The following is a 17129-nucleotide window of genomic DNA, read 5'->3' as shown; positions in this document are numbered from 1 at the left end:
GGTGCGATGCCCCAGCCGTGATCCGAACCGCGGGACAGGCCATGGCACCATTGAGGCTCTGCTGGCGTGATCTAGAACCGCTCCGGAAGGCAGCTCGGCGATGGGCTGCGATGGGCCTCCACCAGGCGCCTGGGCCCCCTCCTTTCCCAAAGCTGCTCCAGAAGAAGCCCTCATGGGAATCTAGAGCAACCCCACGCGCCCTCTTTGCTGGGCGCCAGAGCCAGCCGGGTGTCGGCTGCACGAGTGAGAATGGACCCGCTGGGCTCTAGAAGCCCCTCAGGCTCTCCCTCTCTGCTGCGTACGCCGCTCCAGAAATCCCCGGCGGCCCAGGACACGCTCTGGAGGGCACAATCCAGAACCACCTCAGCCCCCCTCCAGCATGCCACCACCTGGAACGCGTCCGATCGAGAACAGCGTTGTAAGGGGAAGTGAGCTGTACGGCTTGCACCGAATCTGCCCAGGTTGTCTGTCCAAGCTCGGCCTCGGGTGTCCGTCAGTCCCGGGGGGCGAGCAGCACGTGGGGGTCCCGGAGGGGTTCTGTGGGCAGGGGAGCTGGGCCGGGCCTGGCTGAGCCAGGGGAGTCTGTGAACGCGGTCAGAGGCCCAGGCCAGGTGGGGCCCAGTGCCGAACCCATTTTACTGAAATAAAAGGGAAGCATTGAGATGCCCCGAGCAGCCGCCTGCAGTGGTTTTCCTGCCAGGGCCTGGGGGGTCCGGCCGAGCCCCCCACAGCGCATCAGGCCCTGTGCAGCGTGTGGCCGGCTCTGCCCCAGGGAGACCAGAGCATCCCACAGGTACAGGGGGACGAGGTTTCCTTTCAGGATGGATCTGCCCCTCACTCCCGTCCCACAGCCCCTGGCCCCCCAGCCCTGCCAGTGCCCCTCACTCCTGCCCCACAGCCCCTGGCCCCCCAGCCCTGGTGGAGCCCCTCAGCCAGGCACTGGGGCACACAGTGGTGCATGCAGTGGTGCATGCAGGCTCAGGATTTATTTGCAGGCTCTGCGCTAACGCGCTTTGTTCCCTCAGGCGAAGGATCAGCCAGTCCTGGGGGGCGGCGCCCAGGGACACGCTCCGCAGCTGGGGGGCTGGCAGAGGGGAGGAAGGAAAGAGACAAAGAGAGCTGAGATGGAAAAGCGGCTGAGCCTGTCGCCTCGGCCCTGGAGCCCCCGGTGCTGGGGCAACCCCGGGTCTGCCCCCCGACAGTGGGGCTGAGGCCAGGCGCTGGAGCCAGGGCAGGGGTGCGGGTGCCTGGGCCGGGTGGGGAGGGGAGATCTCACCTGGCAGCAGGTCGCTCAGGAGCCTTGGAGCTGGCAAGTCTCTGGGGGGACAAGGAGAGGAGAGATTTCGGGGGGGTTGTGCCTCAGTGACCCCCAGTGTCCTGCTCACCCTGGCCTCTTCCTGGCCCCCAGATCCACCTGTCTCCCCAACACCTGCCTGAGCCCCCAATCCCTCCTCCACCTGTTATCTGCCTGCCCCCCACAAAGTCGGGGTTACCTTGGCGGCGAGGGACCAGCAGCAATTCCTCCATGTCCAGGCAGTAGGCTCGGTCCTTGAAATCCTCTATGCACCCCTCTGCTGGGTTGGGGGTGCGGGCTGCGGGGGGAGAGACACCTCAGAGCCGGGGGAGAACCCCGATCCCCCTGCTCTAACCACTGCACCCCAGTGCTGGGGGAGAACCCCAATCCCCTGCTCTACCCACTGCACCCCACCGCCCTCAAAGTGCAGGGGCGAACCCTAATCCACTGCCCTCCCAGTGCTGGGAAAGAGCCCCAAATCCCCTGCTCTCACCACTGCACCCCACTGCCCTCCCAGTGCCGGGGGGGAACCCCAGCGTCCGGGACCCCACTCACAGTACAGCAGGAGTCTTTGATAGTCTCTGTCGCTTTCCTGGACAATGATGGCATCTGGGCACTGGCTGGAGAACAGCTTAGTTCTCATCCCTGGCCGGCCTGCGATGGGAGAGAGAGCGCTGGGGGCTGCGGGGCGGGAGCGAGGGGCACCGGCAGGGCTGGGGGGCCAGTGCGGGGGAATAACTTACCTTCCGTGGCCAGGTGCGTGTTCCCCTCGTGAAGCAGGTAAACCCATGACCTGTCCAGGCAGCCCCCAGATTTCCTGGGTGAGGAGGGAGATTTGGGGGTGACCTGGGGGGTGGGGGCAGTGGGCGGCTGGGCCCTGGACAAATGGCGGGGAGGGACCCGGCTCTGTCTGACCAGCCCAGCACCCCCTGCCTGTGCCCCACACCCCATGTCCAGCACCCCCAGCTGCCCAGCATTGGGTGGGGCCCAATGTGGGGGGCTCTGCCTGGTGGGGGCCCCCTCGGGGAGCACGGTCCTTTGGATCTCCCCCCAGGGTGGGCCAGCGCCAGGCTGGGCCCTACTCACAGGCGCAGGGCGGCGCGGAGGGGCAGTCGCTGGGGCGGGGGGCCCTGCCCCATGTGGAAGACGGCGCTGTCGGTGCTGGCGAAGGTCTGCAGGGCGCCGGGGGTGCCAGCGGCAGCTGCGATGAAGTGCCAGGTGCCCAGGTACTGTCGGGGGAACTGCGGGGGGTGAGGGTGCTGGAGAGACCCCCCCCCCCACTGTCCCCGGGGAACCCCATCTATGGGGCCGCCTCTCCCAGCCCATCCCCCGCCTGGGGCTCCCCGGTTCTGGCTACCTGGCGGCGGTCCAGCCCGCTGAGCAGCAGGGGCTCTGGGGGGGCGCATGGGCTCAGGGCGCCGATCAGGGCCCCGTACAGGTAGAGCAGGTAGGACCAGGTGCGCTGGAGCATGGCTGCCGGGGGCAGGCTCTGGGTGGCCAGTCCCTGGGGCCTCCGGCCAGCTCACCTCTGCCCTCTGCCCCTCCCTCGTTAATCGGTAACTCGCCCAGGGACAGAGTCCAGCGCTGGGGGGGGGGGCCCTGAGCTGGGACCCTGCAGTAAACAGGGCAGAGGGGGAGGGGCCTTCAGGAGACCCTACAATAACGGTTTTGTGTGGGGGAGCTGGCGGGAAACCTGGCAGCTCAGGTGAGAACCTCCAATGATAAACTGGCGGCAGTGTCTGCGAATAAACGCGGTCGTGATCAGTGTTTTGGTAGGCCCTACAGTAACGTGCAACATGCCTGGGACCGCTGGCATTCTGGGGAGACCTTACAATAACACAATGCGGGGTAGCTATGCTCATGGTTTTTGTAGGCCCTACAATAACATAAACACGTGTGGGACCCCTCACGTTGCGAGGAAACCTTACAGTAACGCAAACAGGGGCGCAAGTCCCAGGGCTTTTGGGCGACCCTACAATAACGGACTAACATTCCCTGTCAAACTCCCTGCCCATAACAAAGATGGCGGCGCGGGGGGGGGTGGTGGTGGGAAATCAGCCTATCAAAGAGACCTTAAAACATGGCTGCCAAAATGGAGGACAATTTGCCCAACACAAATATGGCGTGAAGGTAGCTATAGTAACCGGCGGGTGCCCATAATAAAAATGGCCGCCGCTTTGGCTTCGAATTCCAAGATGGTTGCCGCACCGAAAGGACTAGCCCCGAAGAAAGATGGTAGAAAAAGCTGTAGTGCGCAGGTGCGGCAGAGCGAGGCCCCGCCGTGGGCAGGCATGGTAGCCCCGGAGGAGCCTGAACAAAATTTTCAAGCTCTTAGACCTCCCGGTGGTCCGGCCATCGCGGACCTAATGGTCCCGGGTCTAAACGCCGGGGAGAGGTGAAGGAAAGAGGGGGCGGGAGAGAGCGAGCCGGTGGACGTGATCGGACATGGAGTCAGGCACCAGTCGGACAGCCCGGAGGCTCGCGAGCAGGGAGAAGGACCCGGCGTACGACGGTGGCGGGGGAGGGAGGGTCCAGCGCATGCGCAGTCGAGAAAAGCGGCGAGGGGGAGCCGGCCGGAGCAGGGAGCCGCTCCGAGGAGACGCCGGGTCCTGCGGCCGCTCCACCCCGCCCCGCCCCGCCCGGCCACCGGCAGCGTCTCCCGACGGGGCACCGGAAGCGGCTTGCGAGTATCGGAAGTAGGCTTCTTGCGACTTGGGCTTTTGACCGGAAGTGGGCCGCGCCGGACGGGAAGTGACGTGGCCCTGACCGGAAGTGGGAGCTTGAGGAGTTGGGGTGCAATAATGGGGGGGGGCTGTAGTAATAAGGGGGGATGAGGAGGGAGGGAGGGAGCAGGTGTAACAATGGGGATGGGGAGAGGGGAGGGGGCGGGTGTAACAATGGGGGGGAGGAAGAGGGGCGGGTGTAACAATAGGGATGGGGGGAGGAAGGAGGGGGCGGGTGTAACAATGGGGATGGGGGGAGGGGCAGGTGTAATAATGGGGATGGGGGAGGAAGAGGGGAGCGGGTGTAATAATGGGGATGGGGGGAGGAAGGAGGGGGCGGGTGTAACAATGGGGATGGGGGGAGGAAGGAGGGGGCGGGTGTAACAATGGGGATGGGGGGAGGAAGGAGGGGGCGGGTGTAACAATGGGGATGGGGGAGGAAGAGGGGAGCGGGTGTAATAATGGGGATGGGGGAGGAAGAGGGGAGCGGGTGTAATAATGGGGATGGGGGGAGGAAGGAGGGGGCGGGTGTAACAATGGGGATGGGGGGAGGAAGGAGGGGGCGGGTGTAACAATGGGGATGGGGGGAGGAAGAGGGGAGCGGGTGTAACAATGGGGATGGGGGAGGAAGAGGGGAGCGGGTGTAACAATGGGGATGGGGGAGGAAGAGGGGAGCGGGTGTAACAATGGGGATGGGGGGAGGAAGGAGGGGGCGGGTGTAACAATGGGGATGGGGGGAGGAAGAGGGGAGCGGGTGTAACAATGGGGATGGGGGGAGGAAGGAGGGGGCGGGTGTAACAATGGGGATGGGGGGAGGGGGCAGGTGTAAGGTTCGTGGGAAGAGGCGGCCAGCACCTTGGGGCCACCCATGGGCCGCTGACCTGGGGCGAAGAGGGATCTGCCTGTGACTGAATCTCTCACGACAGGAGCCAGGTGCCAGAGCTGCCCCAGCACCATGGCAGAGGCGGAGAACCTCGATGTGATGGTGAAGACCCTCGACTCCCAGACCCGGAGCTTCACTGTGGAGGCGGAGGTGGGAGCCGGTGGGGGACGCTGGCTGGGGTGGTTTCCTGTGGGGTATGGGCCAGCGTGGCCGGTACTAAGAAACAGTCTGCCTTGGCTGTTGAGCAGCTCTTCCGCTTTGCCCCAGAGGCAGCTGCATCCCAGGCTTTGGTGAGGGGTCTGTGAATCACTAGCCCTTGCACCAAACCACCCTCACGTCCATGCTGGGCAAGGGAGGGGCCCCCAGTGATCAGATCTCCCATCCCGGAACGGCTGCATCTCACTATGCAGGGTGGTGCCCTGGTGTGGGGCTGGCACTGAAGGGCTGGGCGCTGGTTTGATCCTGGCAGGTTACGGTGAAGGAGTTCAAGGAGCACATTGCAGGCTCGGTAAATATTCCTGCGGAGAAGCAGCGGCTGATCTACCAGGGGCGAGTCTTGCAGGATGACAAAAAGCTTAAGGAATATAGTGAGTGTGGGGACTTCGCGTTGGGACCAAGGGGTGCTGGCAGATCTGGGAGGCAGAGGCTTCATGTTGGGAGTGAGGGGCGCCGGCAGGGCTGGGGGGTAGGGGCTGCGGGTCAGGAGTGAGGGGCGCCGGCAGGGCTGGGGGGTAGGGGCTGTGGGTCAGGAGTGAGGGGTGCTGGCAGGTCTTGGGGGGGGGGGGCAGGAGTGAGGGGCGCCGGCAGCGCTGGGGGGTAGGGTCTGCGGGTGAGGAGTGAGGGGCGCCGGCAGGGCTGGGGGGGCAGGAGTGAGGGGTGCTGGCAGGGCTGGGGGGTAGGGGCTGTGCGTGAGGAGTGAGGGGCGCCGCCAGGGCTTCATGTCAGGAATTAGGTGCTGCAGGGACAGGTGGATCTCGGAGGCTTGAGGTTCTGGTTTCACCCTTTCTGTCTCTTCGGTCAGATGTTGGGGGCAAGGTGATCCACTTGGTGGAACGTGCCCCACCCCAAGCACAGTCTCCCTCAGGGGGTCCCTCTGGATCTAGCTCAGCCTCAGCCTCTCACAATGGCATCGGGGGCCGGGGAGGCGGTGCCACCGTCCACGACCGAAACGCCAACAGCTACGTCATGGTGGGGACCTTCAACCTGCCGGTCAGCCTCATGGAGCCGCAGCCGCCCTCCCAGGTGAGTTCCCGCCAGAGGAGGCCGGCACCTCGGCTGAGGGCCTCTCCCCTGGCAGCCAGCGCTGGCCCCCGTGTCTCACTGCACCGCTCTAGGGGGGTTCCTGCAGGCTCGCTCTCTTCTGGCAGTTTGTTCTCTGCCTGGTTCAGTGCTGGGTGCGAGATCAGTCTTGGCTTTTGTCCCTGGCTCCAGGAGGGGAGCGAAGGCTCGTGATTATAGCAGAGCTGGGGATGGACTGGGAGCCAGGACTCCTGGGTTCTCTCCTGGCTGGGGGAGGGCACGAGGGCTCTAGTGAGTGGTGACGCAGCTGCAAATCTCTCTCCACCTCCCCCTTTCTTTGCTCTTATTTATTTTTCTCTTTTCCTGTTTCTTTTCCTTTCCTGCTGTCTCCTTCCGGTTCCCCCTCTCTCTCCGTCCATCGCTCCCGTCCCCTCCCTTCTCCCCCTAAGATGGATGGATCTTCTGTGGATGTTCATATTAATATGGAGCAGGCGCCTGTTCAGGTACTGCGGGCAGGTGGGCTGGCAGGCCAGGGCTTTGGGGTCAGAACTCAGCCGGGAGCTGGGGCTGAAGAAGGCAGGAAAGAGCTCAGGGGGTTAATCCTAGCATGACCGTGCTGGCTAGTTCATGGGTCTTGTGGAGAGTGTGTGTGAGGGAGATTGCTGGGCAGGCCAGGCCCATGGGTCTCATCCAGGAGATAGGGATTCTGGGCTGGTGTGGGGGGTGGTGGGTCTCAAGCTGGATGGGCCCGGGGGTCTGGACCAGGGTTCTGGGCTGGATGGGCCCATGGGCTCTAATCTGGGGGTCAGTGGGCCCCAGTGTGGTTAGGCCTGAGGGGCATTGGGCTGCAGCCTGGCTGGACGCCCAGTTCTGGTCCGGACTTCCTGGCCTGGCTGGGCCCAGGGGTACCCTGGTGCAGGGTTAGTGCTAGGCTGTGTCCCAGTGAGTGCTGACCCGGCTGCTGGCTTGTTGTTCCAGAGCGAGCCCCGTGTCCGGTTGGTGATGGCCCAGCACATGCTCCGAGACATGCAAGGCATCCTGGGCCGGCTGGAGGTGAGTGCTGTGGCTGTAGGGTGGTGGGGGGAACCGGGAGTCCCAGGCTCTGACCCCCTGTTTCTCTGCAGGGTCGTACCAATGGGCAGCCTCAGCCCCCAGCAGAGAATGCCCCCCCGGCCCCTGACGAGCCGCTGCCCTCCACCAGCCCCGGCCAGCGGGAGCCCATGGAGGCGGCTGATTCGGAGTCCCCAGCTGCCCCCGGCGAGGAGACGCCCCAGCCTGGGCCAGAGCTGCCCCCCGCCGCCGAAGGGGCCCCCAAGTAAGGACGGGGCTAGTGGGTGAGGGGGGGCTCGGCGCCCCGGTGCCCACTGAGCCGCCTGTTCCTGGTCTCCCTGCAGCCACCCGGCGCCAGCCGAGTATGCGGAGGTGCTGCTGGAACTGCGCAGGACGGAGGAGCAGCTGCAGCCCTTCCTGCAGCGGTACCAGGACATCCTGGCCACGGCCGGCACCACCGACTACAACAACAACGTGAGAGCAGCTCACCCCCCCGCCCCAACAGTGGGAATGGGACAGGCCGCCCCACCCCCATGCCAGGGAGAAGGGGGTGTTCTGACTGCCCTGCCATTCCCGACCCCCCCCCCCCCAAGAATGGAACGTTCCGAGTACTACCCCATCCTGCCACAGCGGTACGGTCTAAATCTTCTCCCGTCTGGATGGTACGTTCCGAACAACCGCCCCAGCGGGGGAGAGTGGTGTTGGGCAAATCTCCACCCCAGTCAGAACAGGAGGTTGTTAATACCCCCCGTCCTGTGAGGGTAAGGTGGTCCAGTCCACCCACCCCCACGGATTGGATGTTCTGAACGTACTGCTGGATCTTGAGAAGTGGGGGTGGTCGTATTTTTTCCCCCTCCCGCAAGAATGGGGCATTCCAAGCAGCCCCCCTTCTGGGTGAGAATGGGATAAGCCAGATTCCCCCCCCCCCCCCCGCCCACCACCCAGTGGCGCAGTCCAAAGCTCCCCTGCCCCAGGGTCGGTTCTAATCTTTGGGCCGGTCCAGGTTCCTGCAGCGGGGTGTTCCAGTGGGGGGCACTGGAGCAGCCCACGTGTGGGAGTAGGGGGGTGAGAGTGCTGCGGGTCAGACCATGGAAGGGCGCAGGGATTGTGTTGGTTCTCCGGTGGGGAGGGTGGAGTTTAGGGCCCCACCTGAGCTGGCTTGTGCCATGGATGGGCTGGGGGGGATCTGGGCCATACCACGGATGGGGCGGGGAGAGTCGGGCTGTACCACAGCTCCGGGGAAGGGGCACTGGGAGCTGACCCTGCTCCCTGCGTTGGCAGACGGCGGGCCGGGAGGAGGACCAGCGCATCATCAACCTGGTGGGGGAGTTCTTGCGGCTGCTGGGCAACACCTTCGTGGCGCTGTCCGACTTGCGCTGCAACCTGTCCAGTAGTGCCCCCCGCCACCTCCACGTGGTCCGGCCCATGTCCCACTACGCCGCCCCCATGGTGCTGCAGCAGGCGGCCATTCCCATCCAGGTGAGTGGGGCCGGGGCCGGGGCCGGGGCCGGGGCCGGGACGGGGGCAGCTCCAGGGAGCGAAGGGCAGCTGTGCGGGGGGGGGGTGGGGGCAGGCTATCGGGTCTGGGGCGGGGGCGGGGGCAGCTCCAGGGAGCAAAGGGCAGCTGTGCGGGGGGGCGGGGAAGGTTATCGGGTCTGGGGCGGGGGCGGGGGCAGCTCCAGGGAGCGGGGGACGGCTGTGGGGCGGGGGGGTGTTATCAGGGCTGGGGTCTAACTTGTCGTCTGCCCCCAGATCAACGTGGGCACCACCGTGACCATGACGGGAAACGGTGCCCGCCCCTCCCAGCCGGCTTCCGAGGGCCCTGCCACCACCCAGCCGGCCGCCCCGGCCCCCTCGGGAGCTGCCAGCCCCGGGGAGGCAGGCCGGGGCCCGGAGAGCCAGCCGGCCCCCACGCAGGCGCCAGGCGCGCAGACCGGCCACCCCCGCGTCATCCGCATCTCCCACCAGACCGTCGAGCCCCTGGTGATGATGCACATGAACGTACAGGGTGAGCGCAGAGAGACTGCTGGGGGGTCCAGGCCCTGCGGGGGGGCAGGGCCTGTCCACTCGGGGCGGGGAACGTCCCTGGTAGGGGCGCCGGGACTGGGGCCTGAGGCCGTTGAGCTGCAGGACTCCTGGGTTCTGCTCTGGTCCAGGCTGGGTGATGGTTTTACATCGATTGGCGTTTTCTTGCTTTTAGACTCTGGCTCCCAGGCCCCAGGCGGCGGCTCTGGAGGCCCCGTTCCCACGGGCACCGCTGGAGCGGCCGGGCATGGCCCGAGCATGGGTAAGGTGTGCCCAGCCTTGGAGCTGGGGGCGGTGGGGCAGCGGCTGTGGGCTAGGAGCGAGGGGCACCGGGGGCAGGGGCAGAGGGTGGGCACTGATGGTTTGGAGGTGGGAGGGGGCCGCCCCTCCCAATCACCTGGCCGCCCCTCCCCCTGCAGGTGGTGCTGCCCACGTGCCCCTGCCCAGCCTGCCCCCGGAGTTCATGCAGGCCGTGGCCCACCAGATCACCCAGCAAGCCATGGCAGCCGCTGCGTCCGCCGCCGCAGGTGGGTGTGGGCAGTGGGGGGCTGCGGGGGGCTGCTCCCCCCCCCAGAGGTGGCTGCATCCCCCAGCCCCGGCCGCTCACCACCACCTGCTTCTCTCTCTACCACAGGCCAGCAGGTCCCCGGCTTCCAGTCGCCCCCGACCCGCGTCGTGATCGCCCGGCCCTCGGCCCCGGCTGCCCGGCCCACCCACCTGGGCACCCCACAGGCTCCTGGACCTGGGGTCAGAGTCCAGCTGGGGCATGGGGAGCGGGGCAGGGGCAGGGGCTGGGGCTGGGTGGGTCTATGGGGTGCGGCTCCAGCCTGCCCCAGAGCAGGGGATGGGACAGGGTCCTGTTCTCTCTAGGGACCCCATCTCCTTCAGAGTGCAGGGAGTGGGGCAGGGCCTGTCCTCTCCAGGGTGGCTGCCTCCTTCCCAGCCCCCGGGCAGGGCAGGGTTTGGCTGGCTATGGGGCAGGGCCTGTCCCTTCTAGGGGTGCTGGATCCCCTGGGCTAACTTCTCTGCCCCCCAGGTCCCTGGTGCAGGTGGCAGTGCTTCCCTGGCACAGATGATCAGCGGTCTGGTGGGGCAGCTGCTGATGCAGCCAGTTCTTGTGGGTAAGTGTGGGGGGGCTGGCACCGTGGGGCAGGCGGCCTGGCGGGAAGGCCCTGAGTGCTAACACTCTCTCCCTCCCAGCTCAGGGCAGTGGCTCTGCTCCGGCTCCGGCCCCGGCCCCAGTCCCGGCCCCGGCCCCGGCCCCCTTCCCGGCTTCGACCTCCCCGCCCACGGCCTCTGCCAGCGCCGCTACCACCAACACGGCCACCACGGCGGCGGGGGGCAGCTCTGCTGGGGCGCCGGGCGGCCCCGTGCCCTCCGTTGCCGCTTCAGCCCAGCTGCCCCCGCCCGCCGACGACCTGCACTTCTCCCAGCTCCTGGGCGGCTTGCTGGGGGCAGCGGGCCCGGGGGCGGCCGGCGGGGGCTCTCCCACCATCACCGTGGCCATGCCAGGCGTGCCCGCCTTCCTGCAAGGCATGACGGACTTCCTGCAGGTGAGCACCGCCCACCCCACGGCATTCTGGGTAAGGTTTGTTCTCTGTGTTCCCCTCCACGGCCTTGGCTGCACGCCTGGCCAGAGCCATCCTTGACTCTCTCTCTCCTCTCTAGGCCACTCAGATGGGGGCCACTCCCCCGCAGGCCCCGGAACAGGCTCCGCCTCCTGCCCCCCCCTCCCCCCCCCAGCCCGAGGCCCCCGCCACGCCCCTGGGGTCGGAGCGAGGCCGGGGGGGCCCCGAGGCCCTGAGCCCCGAGTTCTTCATCAGCGTGGTGCAGGGGGTGCTGTCGTCCATGCTGGGCTCCCTCAGCGCCCAGCAGGGCAGCACCGAGAGCATCGCCAGCTTCATCCAGCGCCTCAGCGGCACCAGCAACCTCTTCGAGCCTGGCACCGAGGGCGCTGTTGGTGAGCGCCCGCCCCGGCCCCGCCCCCTCGTGCCAGCCCCGCCCCCGCCCCCGCCCACCACCCCTTTCCCCTCCCCTCCTTCCCCAGGCTTCTTCGGGGACCTGCTCTCGCTCATCTGCCAGAACTTCTCCATGGTGGACGTGGTGATGCTCCTGCACGGCCAATTCCAGCCCCTGCAGCGCGTCCAGCCCCAGCTGCGCCGCTTCTTCCAGCAGCAGTACCTGGGGGGCCGGGAGCCCTCGGACCACAACGTGCGGGTGAGGGGCCCCCGAATCCCCCCCCTTCCCCAGCAGTACCTGGGGGGCCGGGAGCCCTCGGACCACAACGTGCGGGTGAGGGGCCCCCGAATCTCCCCCCCCTTCCCCAGCAGTAGCTGGGGGCCTGGGAGCCCTCGGACCACAACGTGCAGGTGAGGGGCCCCCGAATCCCCCCCCCTTGCCCAGCAGTAGCTGGGGGGCCGGGAGCCCTCGGACCACAACGTGCAGGTGAGGGGCCCCCGAATCCCCCCCCCTTGCCCAGCAGTAGCTGGGGGGCCGGGAGCCCTCGGACCACAAGGTGCGGGTGAGGGACCCTGGCTCCCCTTGGGGGGGCCCCCCCCCATCACTAGCAGCAGTGCCGGGATTGCCCTGAGTACCCCCTGGCTGACCTGTGCCCCCCTTCCGCAGGTGGCCACCCACAGCCTGATCACCGGCCTGCAGGAGTACATCCGCGAGAGCTTCGTAAGTGGGGCCCCCCCCCCCCCCCCCCCGGCGGTGCCTGGGCTGAGGGCCCAGCCGGCTGCGGGGCCCCAGGGGCTGACCCCCACTTCCGCCCTCCAGGCATCGGTGCAAGTCCAGGAGGGGGTGGACATCACCCGGACCAACCTGGAGTTCTTGCAGCAGCACTTCACCCGCATTGCCGCGCACATCCTGCGCTGTGCCGGTGAGGGGCGCCCTGCGGCCCTGCGCCGCCCCCTCCCCTGCCGGGGGCGTGCGGCCCTGCTCACCCCGCCCTGCTCCGCCCCCCTCCCCTGCCGGGGGCGTGCGGCCCTGCTCACCCCGCCCTGCGCCGCTCCCCTCCCCTGCCGGGGGCGTGCGGCCCTGCTCACCCCGCCCTGCTCCGCCCCCCTCCCCTGCCGGGGGCGTGCGGCCCTGCTCACCCCGCCCTGCGCCGCCCCCCTCCCCTGCCGGGGGCGTGCGGCCCTGCTCACCCCGCCCTGCGCCGCTCCCCTCCCCTGCCGGGGGCGTGCGGCCCTGCTCACCCCGCCCTGCTCCGCTCCCCCTCCCCTGCCGGGGGCGTGCGGCCCTGCTCACCCCGCCCTGCGCCGCCCCCCTCCCCTGCCGGGGGCGTGCGGCCCTGCTCACCCCGCCCTGCTCCGCTCCCCCTCCCCTGCCGGGGGCGTGCGGCCCTGCTCACCCCGCCCTGCGCCGCTCCCCTCCCCTGCCGGGGGCGTGCGGCCCTGCTCACCCCGCCCTGCGCCGCCCCCCTCCCCTGCCGGGGGCGTGCGGCCCTGCTCACCCCGCCCTGCGCCGCCCCCCTCCCCTGCCGGGGGCGTGCGGCCCTGCTCACCCCGCCCTGCGCCGCCCCCCTCCCCTGCCGGGGGCGTGCGGCCCTGCTCACCCCGCCCTGCGCCGCCCCCCTCCCCTGCCGGGGGCGTGCGGCCCTGCTCACCCCGCCCTGCGCCGCCCCCTCCCCTGCCGGGGGCGTGCGGCCCTGCTCACCCCGCCCTGCGCCGCCCCCTCCCCTGCCGGGGGCGTGCGGCCCTGCTCACCCCGCCCTGCTCCGCCCCCCTCCCCTGCCGGGGGCGTGCGGCCCTGCTCACCCCGCCCTGCTCCGCTCCCCTCCCCTGCCGGGGGCGTGGGGCCCTGCTCACCCCGCCCTGCGCCGCCCCCCTCCCCTGCCGGGGGCGTGTGGCCCTGCTCACCCCGCCCTGCGCCGCTCCCCTCCCCTGCCGGGGGCGTGCGGCCCTGCTCACCCCGCCCTGCTCCTCACCCCTCCCCTGCCGGGGGCGTGCGGCCCTGCTCACCCCGCCCTGCTCCGCTCCCCCTCCCCTGCCGGGGGCGTGCGGCCCTGCTCACCCCGCCCTGCTCCGCCCCCCCCTCCCCTGCCGGGGGCGTGCGGCCCTGCTCACCCCGCCCTGCTCCGCCCCCCTCCCCTGCCGGGGGCGTGCGGCCCTGCTCACCCCGCCCTGCTCCGCTCCCCTCCCCTGCCGGGGGCGTGCGGCCCTGCTCACCCCGCCCTGCTCCTCACCCCTCCCCTGCCGGGGGCGTGCGGCCCTGCTCACCCCGCCCTGCTCCGCTTCCCTCCCCTGCCGGGGGCGTGCGGCCCTGCTCACCCCGCCCTGCTCCGCCCCCTCCCCTGCCGGGGGCGTGCGGCCCTGCTCACCCCGCCCTGCTCCACCCCCCCCCCTGCCGGGGGCGTGCGGCCCTGCTCACCCCGCCCTGCTCCGCCCCCCTCCCCTGCCGGGGCGTGCGGCCCTGCTCACCCCGCCCTGCTCCGCCCCCCTCCCCTGCCGGGGGCGTGCGGCCCTGCTCACCCCGCCCTGCTCCGCCCCCCTCCCCTGCCGGGGGCGTGCGGCCCTGCTCACCCCGCCCTGCGCCGCCCCCCTCCCCTGCCGGGGGCGTGCGGCCCTGCTCACCCCGCCCTGCGCCGCCCCCTCCCCTGCCGGGGGCGTGCGGCCCTGCTCACCCCGCCCTGCTCCGCCCCCCTCCCCTGCCGGGGGCGTGCGGCCCTGCTCACCCCGCCCTGCGCCGCTCCCCTCCCCTGCCGGGGGCGTGCGGCCCTGCTCACCCCGCCCTGCGCCGCCCCCCTCCCCTGCCGGGGGCGTGCGGCCCTGCTCACCCCGCCCTGCTCCTCACCCCTCCCCTGCCGGGGGCGTGCGGCCCTGCTCACCCCGCCCTGCTCCTCACCCCTCCCCTGCCGGGGGCGTGCGGCCCTGCTCACCCCGCCCTGCTCCTCACCCCTCCCCTGCCGGGGGCGTGCGGCCCTGCTCACCCCGCCCTGCTCCTCACCCCTCCCCTGCCGGGGGCGTGCGGCCCTGCTCACCCCGCCCTGCTCCTCACCCCTCCCCTGCCGGGGGCGTGCGGCCCTGCTCACCCCGCCCTGCGCCGCCCCCCTCCCCTGCCGGGGGCGTGCGGCCCTGCTCACCCCGCCCTGCTCCGCCCCCTCCCCTGCCGGGGGCGTGCGGCCCTGCTCACCCCGCCCTGCTCCGCCCCCCTCCCCTGCCGGGGGCGTGGGGCCCTGCTCACCCTGCCCTGCGCCGCCCCCCTCCCCTGCCGGGGGCGTGCGGCCCTGCTCACCCCGCCCTGCGCCGCCCCCCTCCCCTGCCGGGGCGTGCGGCCCTGCTCACCCCGCCCTGCTCCGCTTCCCTCCCCTGCCGGGGGCGTGCGGCCCTGCTCACCCCGCCCTGCGCCGCCCCCCTCCCCTGCCGGGGGCGTGCGGCCCTGCTCACCCCGCCCTGCGCCGCTCCCCTCCCCTGCCGGGGGCGTGCGGCCCTGCTCACCCCGCCCTGCTCCGCCCCCCTCCCCTGCCGGGGGCGTGCGGCCCTGCTCACCCCGCCCTGCTCCGCTCCCTCCCCTGCCGGGGGCGTGCGGCCCTGCTCACCCCGCCCTGCGCCGCCCCCCTCCCCTGCCGGGGGCGTGCGGCCCTGCTCACCCCGCCCTGCGCTGCCCCCCTCCCCTGCCGGGGGCGTGCGGCCCTGCTCACCCTGCCCTGCTCCTCACCCCTCCCCTGCCGGGGGCGTGCGGCCCTGCTCACCCCGCCCTGCGCCGCCCCCCTCCCCTGCCGGGGGCGTGCGGCCCTGCTCACCCCGCCCTGCGCCGCCCCCCTCCCCTGCCGGGGGCGTGCGGCCCTGCTCACCCCGCCCTGCTCCGCCCCCCCCAGACCCCACCTTTGGCTGCCGTCTCCTGGAGCTGTGTAATCAGGGCCTGTTCGAGTGCCTGGCGCTGAACCTGTACTGCCTGCGAGGGGAGCGGGCCGCCCTCACCGCCGTCATCAACGACCGCATCGTGAGTGCCCCGGGGGCAGAGGGGCTGCCGGGGCGGGGGGGGGTAGGGCTGCCGTCATCAACGACCGCATCGTGAGTGCCCCGGGGGGCAGAGGGGCGGCTGGGGCCGGGGCAGGGCCGCCGTCATCAACGACCGCATCGTGAGTGCCCCGGGGGCAGAGGGGCTGCCGGGGCGGGGGGGCGTAGGGCTGCTGTCATCAACGACCGCATGGCGAGCGCCCCGGGGGGCAGAGGGGCTGCCGTCATCAACGACCGCATCGTGAGTGCCCCGGGGGGCAGAGGGGCTGCCGGGGCAGGGGGGTAGGGCTGCTGTCATCAACGACCGCATGGCGAGCGCCCCGGGGGGCAGAGGGGCTGCCGTCATCAACGACCGCATCGTGAGTGCCCCGGGGGGCAGAGGGGCTGCCGGGGCAGGGGGGTAGGGCTGCTGTCACCAACGACCGCATCGTGAGTGCCCCGGGGGGCAGAGGGGCTGCCAGGGCGGGGGGGTAGGGCTGCTGTCACCAACGACGGCATCGTGAGCGCCCCGGGGGGCGTAGGGCTGCTGTCATCAACGACAGCATCGTGAGTGCCCCGGGGGGCAGAGGGGCTGCCGGGGCGGGGGGTAGGGCTGCTGTCATCAATGACCGCATCGTGAGTGCCCCGGGGGGGTGCTGGTGCCAGGGGAGGGCCGCCCTCATCAACGACCGCATGGCGAGCGCCCCGGGGGGCAGGGGGGCTGCTGGGGCCAGGGCAGGGCCACCCTCACTGTTGTCATCAACGACCACAGCGTGAGCGCCCCGGGGGGCAGAGGGGCGGCTGGGGCCGGGGCAGGGCCGCTGTCACCAACGACCGCAGCGTGAGCGCCCCAGGGGGCAGAGGGGCGCTGCTGCCGGCTGACCCCCCGTCCTGTCCTGTCCGGCAGCGGCGGCTCTCGGCAGACGTGAACCCCTCGCTGGTGAGCTGGCTGACGGCCATGATGGGGATGCGGCTCCAGGTGATCCTTGAGCACATGCCTGTCACCGAGGAGCAGGTGCTGCCCTATGTCCGCCACACGGGCGACGCCCCCCAGGTACCAGCCGCACCCCCATCTCCTCCTGGCCCTTGAAGCCAGCCCCCGGCACTGACATTCCCCCTTGTGGCAGCCGGTGCCGGAGGAGCCCATGGAGGTGCAGCCGGCTGAGCCGCCCCCCGATGCGGTGCAGGTAAGTGGGGCGGGGAGCGCTGGGGGGCTGCAGCGGGGCACCGCTGGCTCCCCAGCCCCGGCCACGACGGCAGAGGAGGCCCTGGCGCGGCACCCAGAGCCCGAGGAGCTGCCAGCGGAGACTGCGCCTGACTCTGAGCTCTGGGCAGCATCTGTACCCCCGGTGAGTGCTGGGGCCCGGGGGCGGGGGGCTGAGGGACCCCCCCTTGCTCTGACCCCTGCCTGTCCCCCCAGGAGTGGGTGCCCATCATCCGCGAGGACATCCAGACCCAGCGGCGGGGGAAGCAGCAGCCGCCGCTGAGCGACGCCTACCTGGCGGGAATGCCGGCCAAGCGCCGCAAGGTCAGGCCCCGCCCGGCCCGGCCAAAAGGGGGGGAGCTGGTGGGTTGACCCCTCACTGTCCTCCTCCTCCCTCCCCCCAGACCATGCGGGGCGACGGCCCCCAGCTGCTCCTCTCCGAGGCCGTCAGCAGAGCCGCCAAGGCCGCCGGCGTCAAGCCCCTGAGCAGCAGCGAGAGCCTGAGCCGGGACCTGGCCGAGCCCAGCCTGCAGGAGGGCTACCGCCAGCAGGTAGGTCCTGCCTCCCCTCCCCCGGCCAGCAGCGACCCCCAGCTCTGCTCACCCGCCGCCCGCGCTCTCTTCCAGCTCCGGGCCGACCTCCAGCAGCGGCTGCGGGAGGACCCCAGCTTCAGCCCGCAGCGGTTCCCCAACGCCGAGCGCGCCTTCGGGGACCAGGCCTAGCAGCCGCCCAATAAAGCTCCTTCCTGCTCGCTGTGGCGTGAGCCGCC

The 17129-nt window shown here is 70.8% G+C and overlaps 2 protein-coding genes across 5 annotated transcripts; one reads left to right on the top strand and one right to left on the bottom strand.

Moving 5' to 3' along the window:
* Nucleotides 1–991: 991 nt before the first annotated feature.
* On the bottom strand, nucleotides 992–2765 carry APOM (apolipoprotein M). 2 transcript variants are annotated; one of them, XM_075017707.1, is made up of 7 exons: nucleotides 2652–2765; nucleotides 2381–2535; nucleotides 2038–2111; nucleotides 1850–1948; nucleotides 1494–1592; nucleotides 1277–1317; nucleotides 992–1084 (listed from the first exon to the last, which is right to left on the bottom strand). In XM_075017707.1, the coding sequence occupies exons 1-6, from the start codon at nucleotides 2763–2765 to the stop codon at nucleotides 1292–1294; spliced, it is 567 nt and encodes a 188-aa protein (XP_074873808.1). In that variant the 3' UTR covers nucleotides 992–1084; nucleotides 1277–1291. The 2 variants fall into 2 exon arrangements, with proteins under 2 accessions (XP_074873808.1, XP_074873807.1); XM_075017706.1 differs by having other exon boundaries at nucleotides 1052–1119.
* A 1068-nt stretch (nucleotides 2766–3833) lies between these two features.
* Nucleotides 3834–17111, top strand: BAG6 (BAG cochaperone 6). 3 transcript variants are annotated; one of them, XM_075017618.1, is made up of 25 exons: nucleotides 3834–3990; nucleotides 4944–5050; nucleotides 5370–5487; nucleotides 5922–6142; nucleotides 6589–6642; nucleotides 7118–7192; nucleotides 7264–7454; nucleotides 7534–7663; nucleotides 8471–8668; nucleotides 8942–9197; nucleotides 9390–9476; nucleotides 9634–9741; nucleotides 9849–9961; nucleotides 10251–10335; nucleotides 10415–10797; nucleotides 10883–11174; nucleotides 11262–11431; nucleotides 11840–11893; nucleotides 11993–12095; nucleotides 15036–15160; nucleotides 16064–16210; nucleotides 16284–16505; nucleotides 16577–16684; nucleotides 16765–16911; nucleotides 16987–17111. In XM_075017618.1, the coding sequence occupies exons 2-25, from the start codon at nucleotides 4973–4975 to the stop codon at nucleotides 17080–17082; spliced, it is 3561 nt and encodes a 1186-aa protein (XP_074873719.1). In that variant the 5' UTR covers nucleotides 3834–3990; nucleotides 4944–4972; the 3' UTR covers nucleotides 17083–17111. The 3 variants fall into 3 exon arrangements, with proteins under 3 accessions (XP_074873719.1, XP_074873717.1, XP_074873718.1); XM_075017616.1 differs by having other exon boundaries at nucleotides 3857–3990; nucleotides 10415–10767; XM_075017617.1 differs by lacking the exon at nucleotides 6589–6642 and having other exon boundaries at nucleotides 3857–3990.
* The last annotated feature ends 18 nt before the right edge of the window (nucleotides 17112–17129 follow it).

The sequence above is a fragment of the Carettochelys insculpta genome, chromosome 22, assembly GCF_033958435.1.
Source record: "Carettochelys insculpta isolate YL-2023 chromosome 22, ASM3395843v1, whole genome shotgun sequence".
Lineage (NCBI taxonomy): Eukaryota > Metazoa > Chordata > Testudines > Carettochelyidae > Carettochelys > Carettochelys insculpta.
The sequence above is the reverse complement of the archived record's forward strand: the minus strand, read 5'-3'. Positions and strand labels throughout refer to the sequence as shown.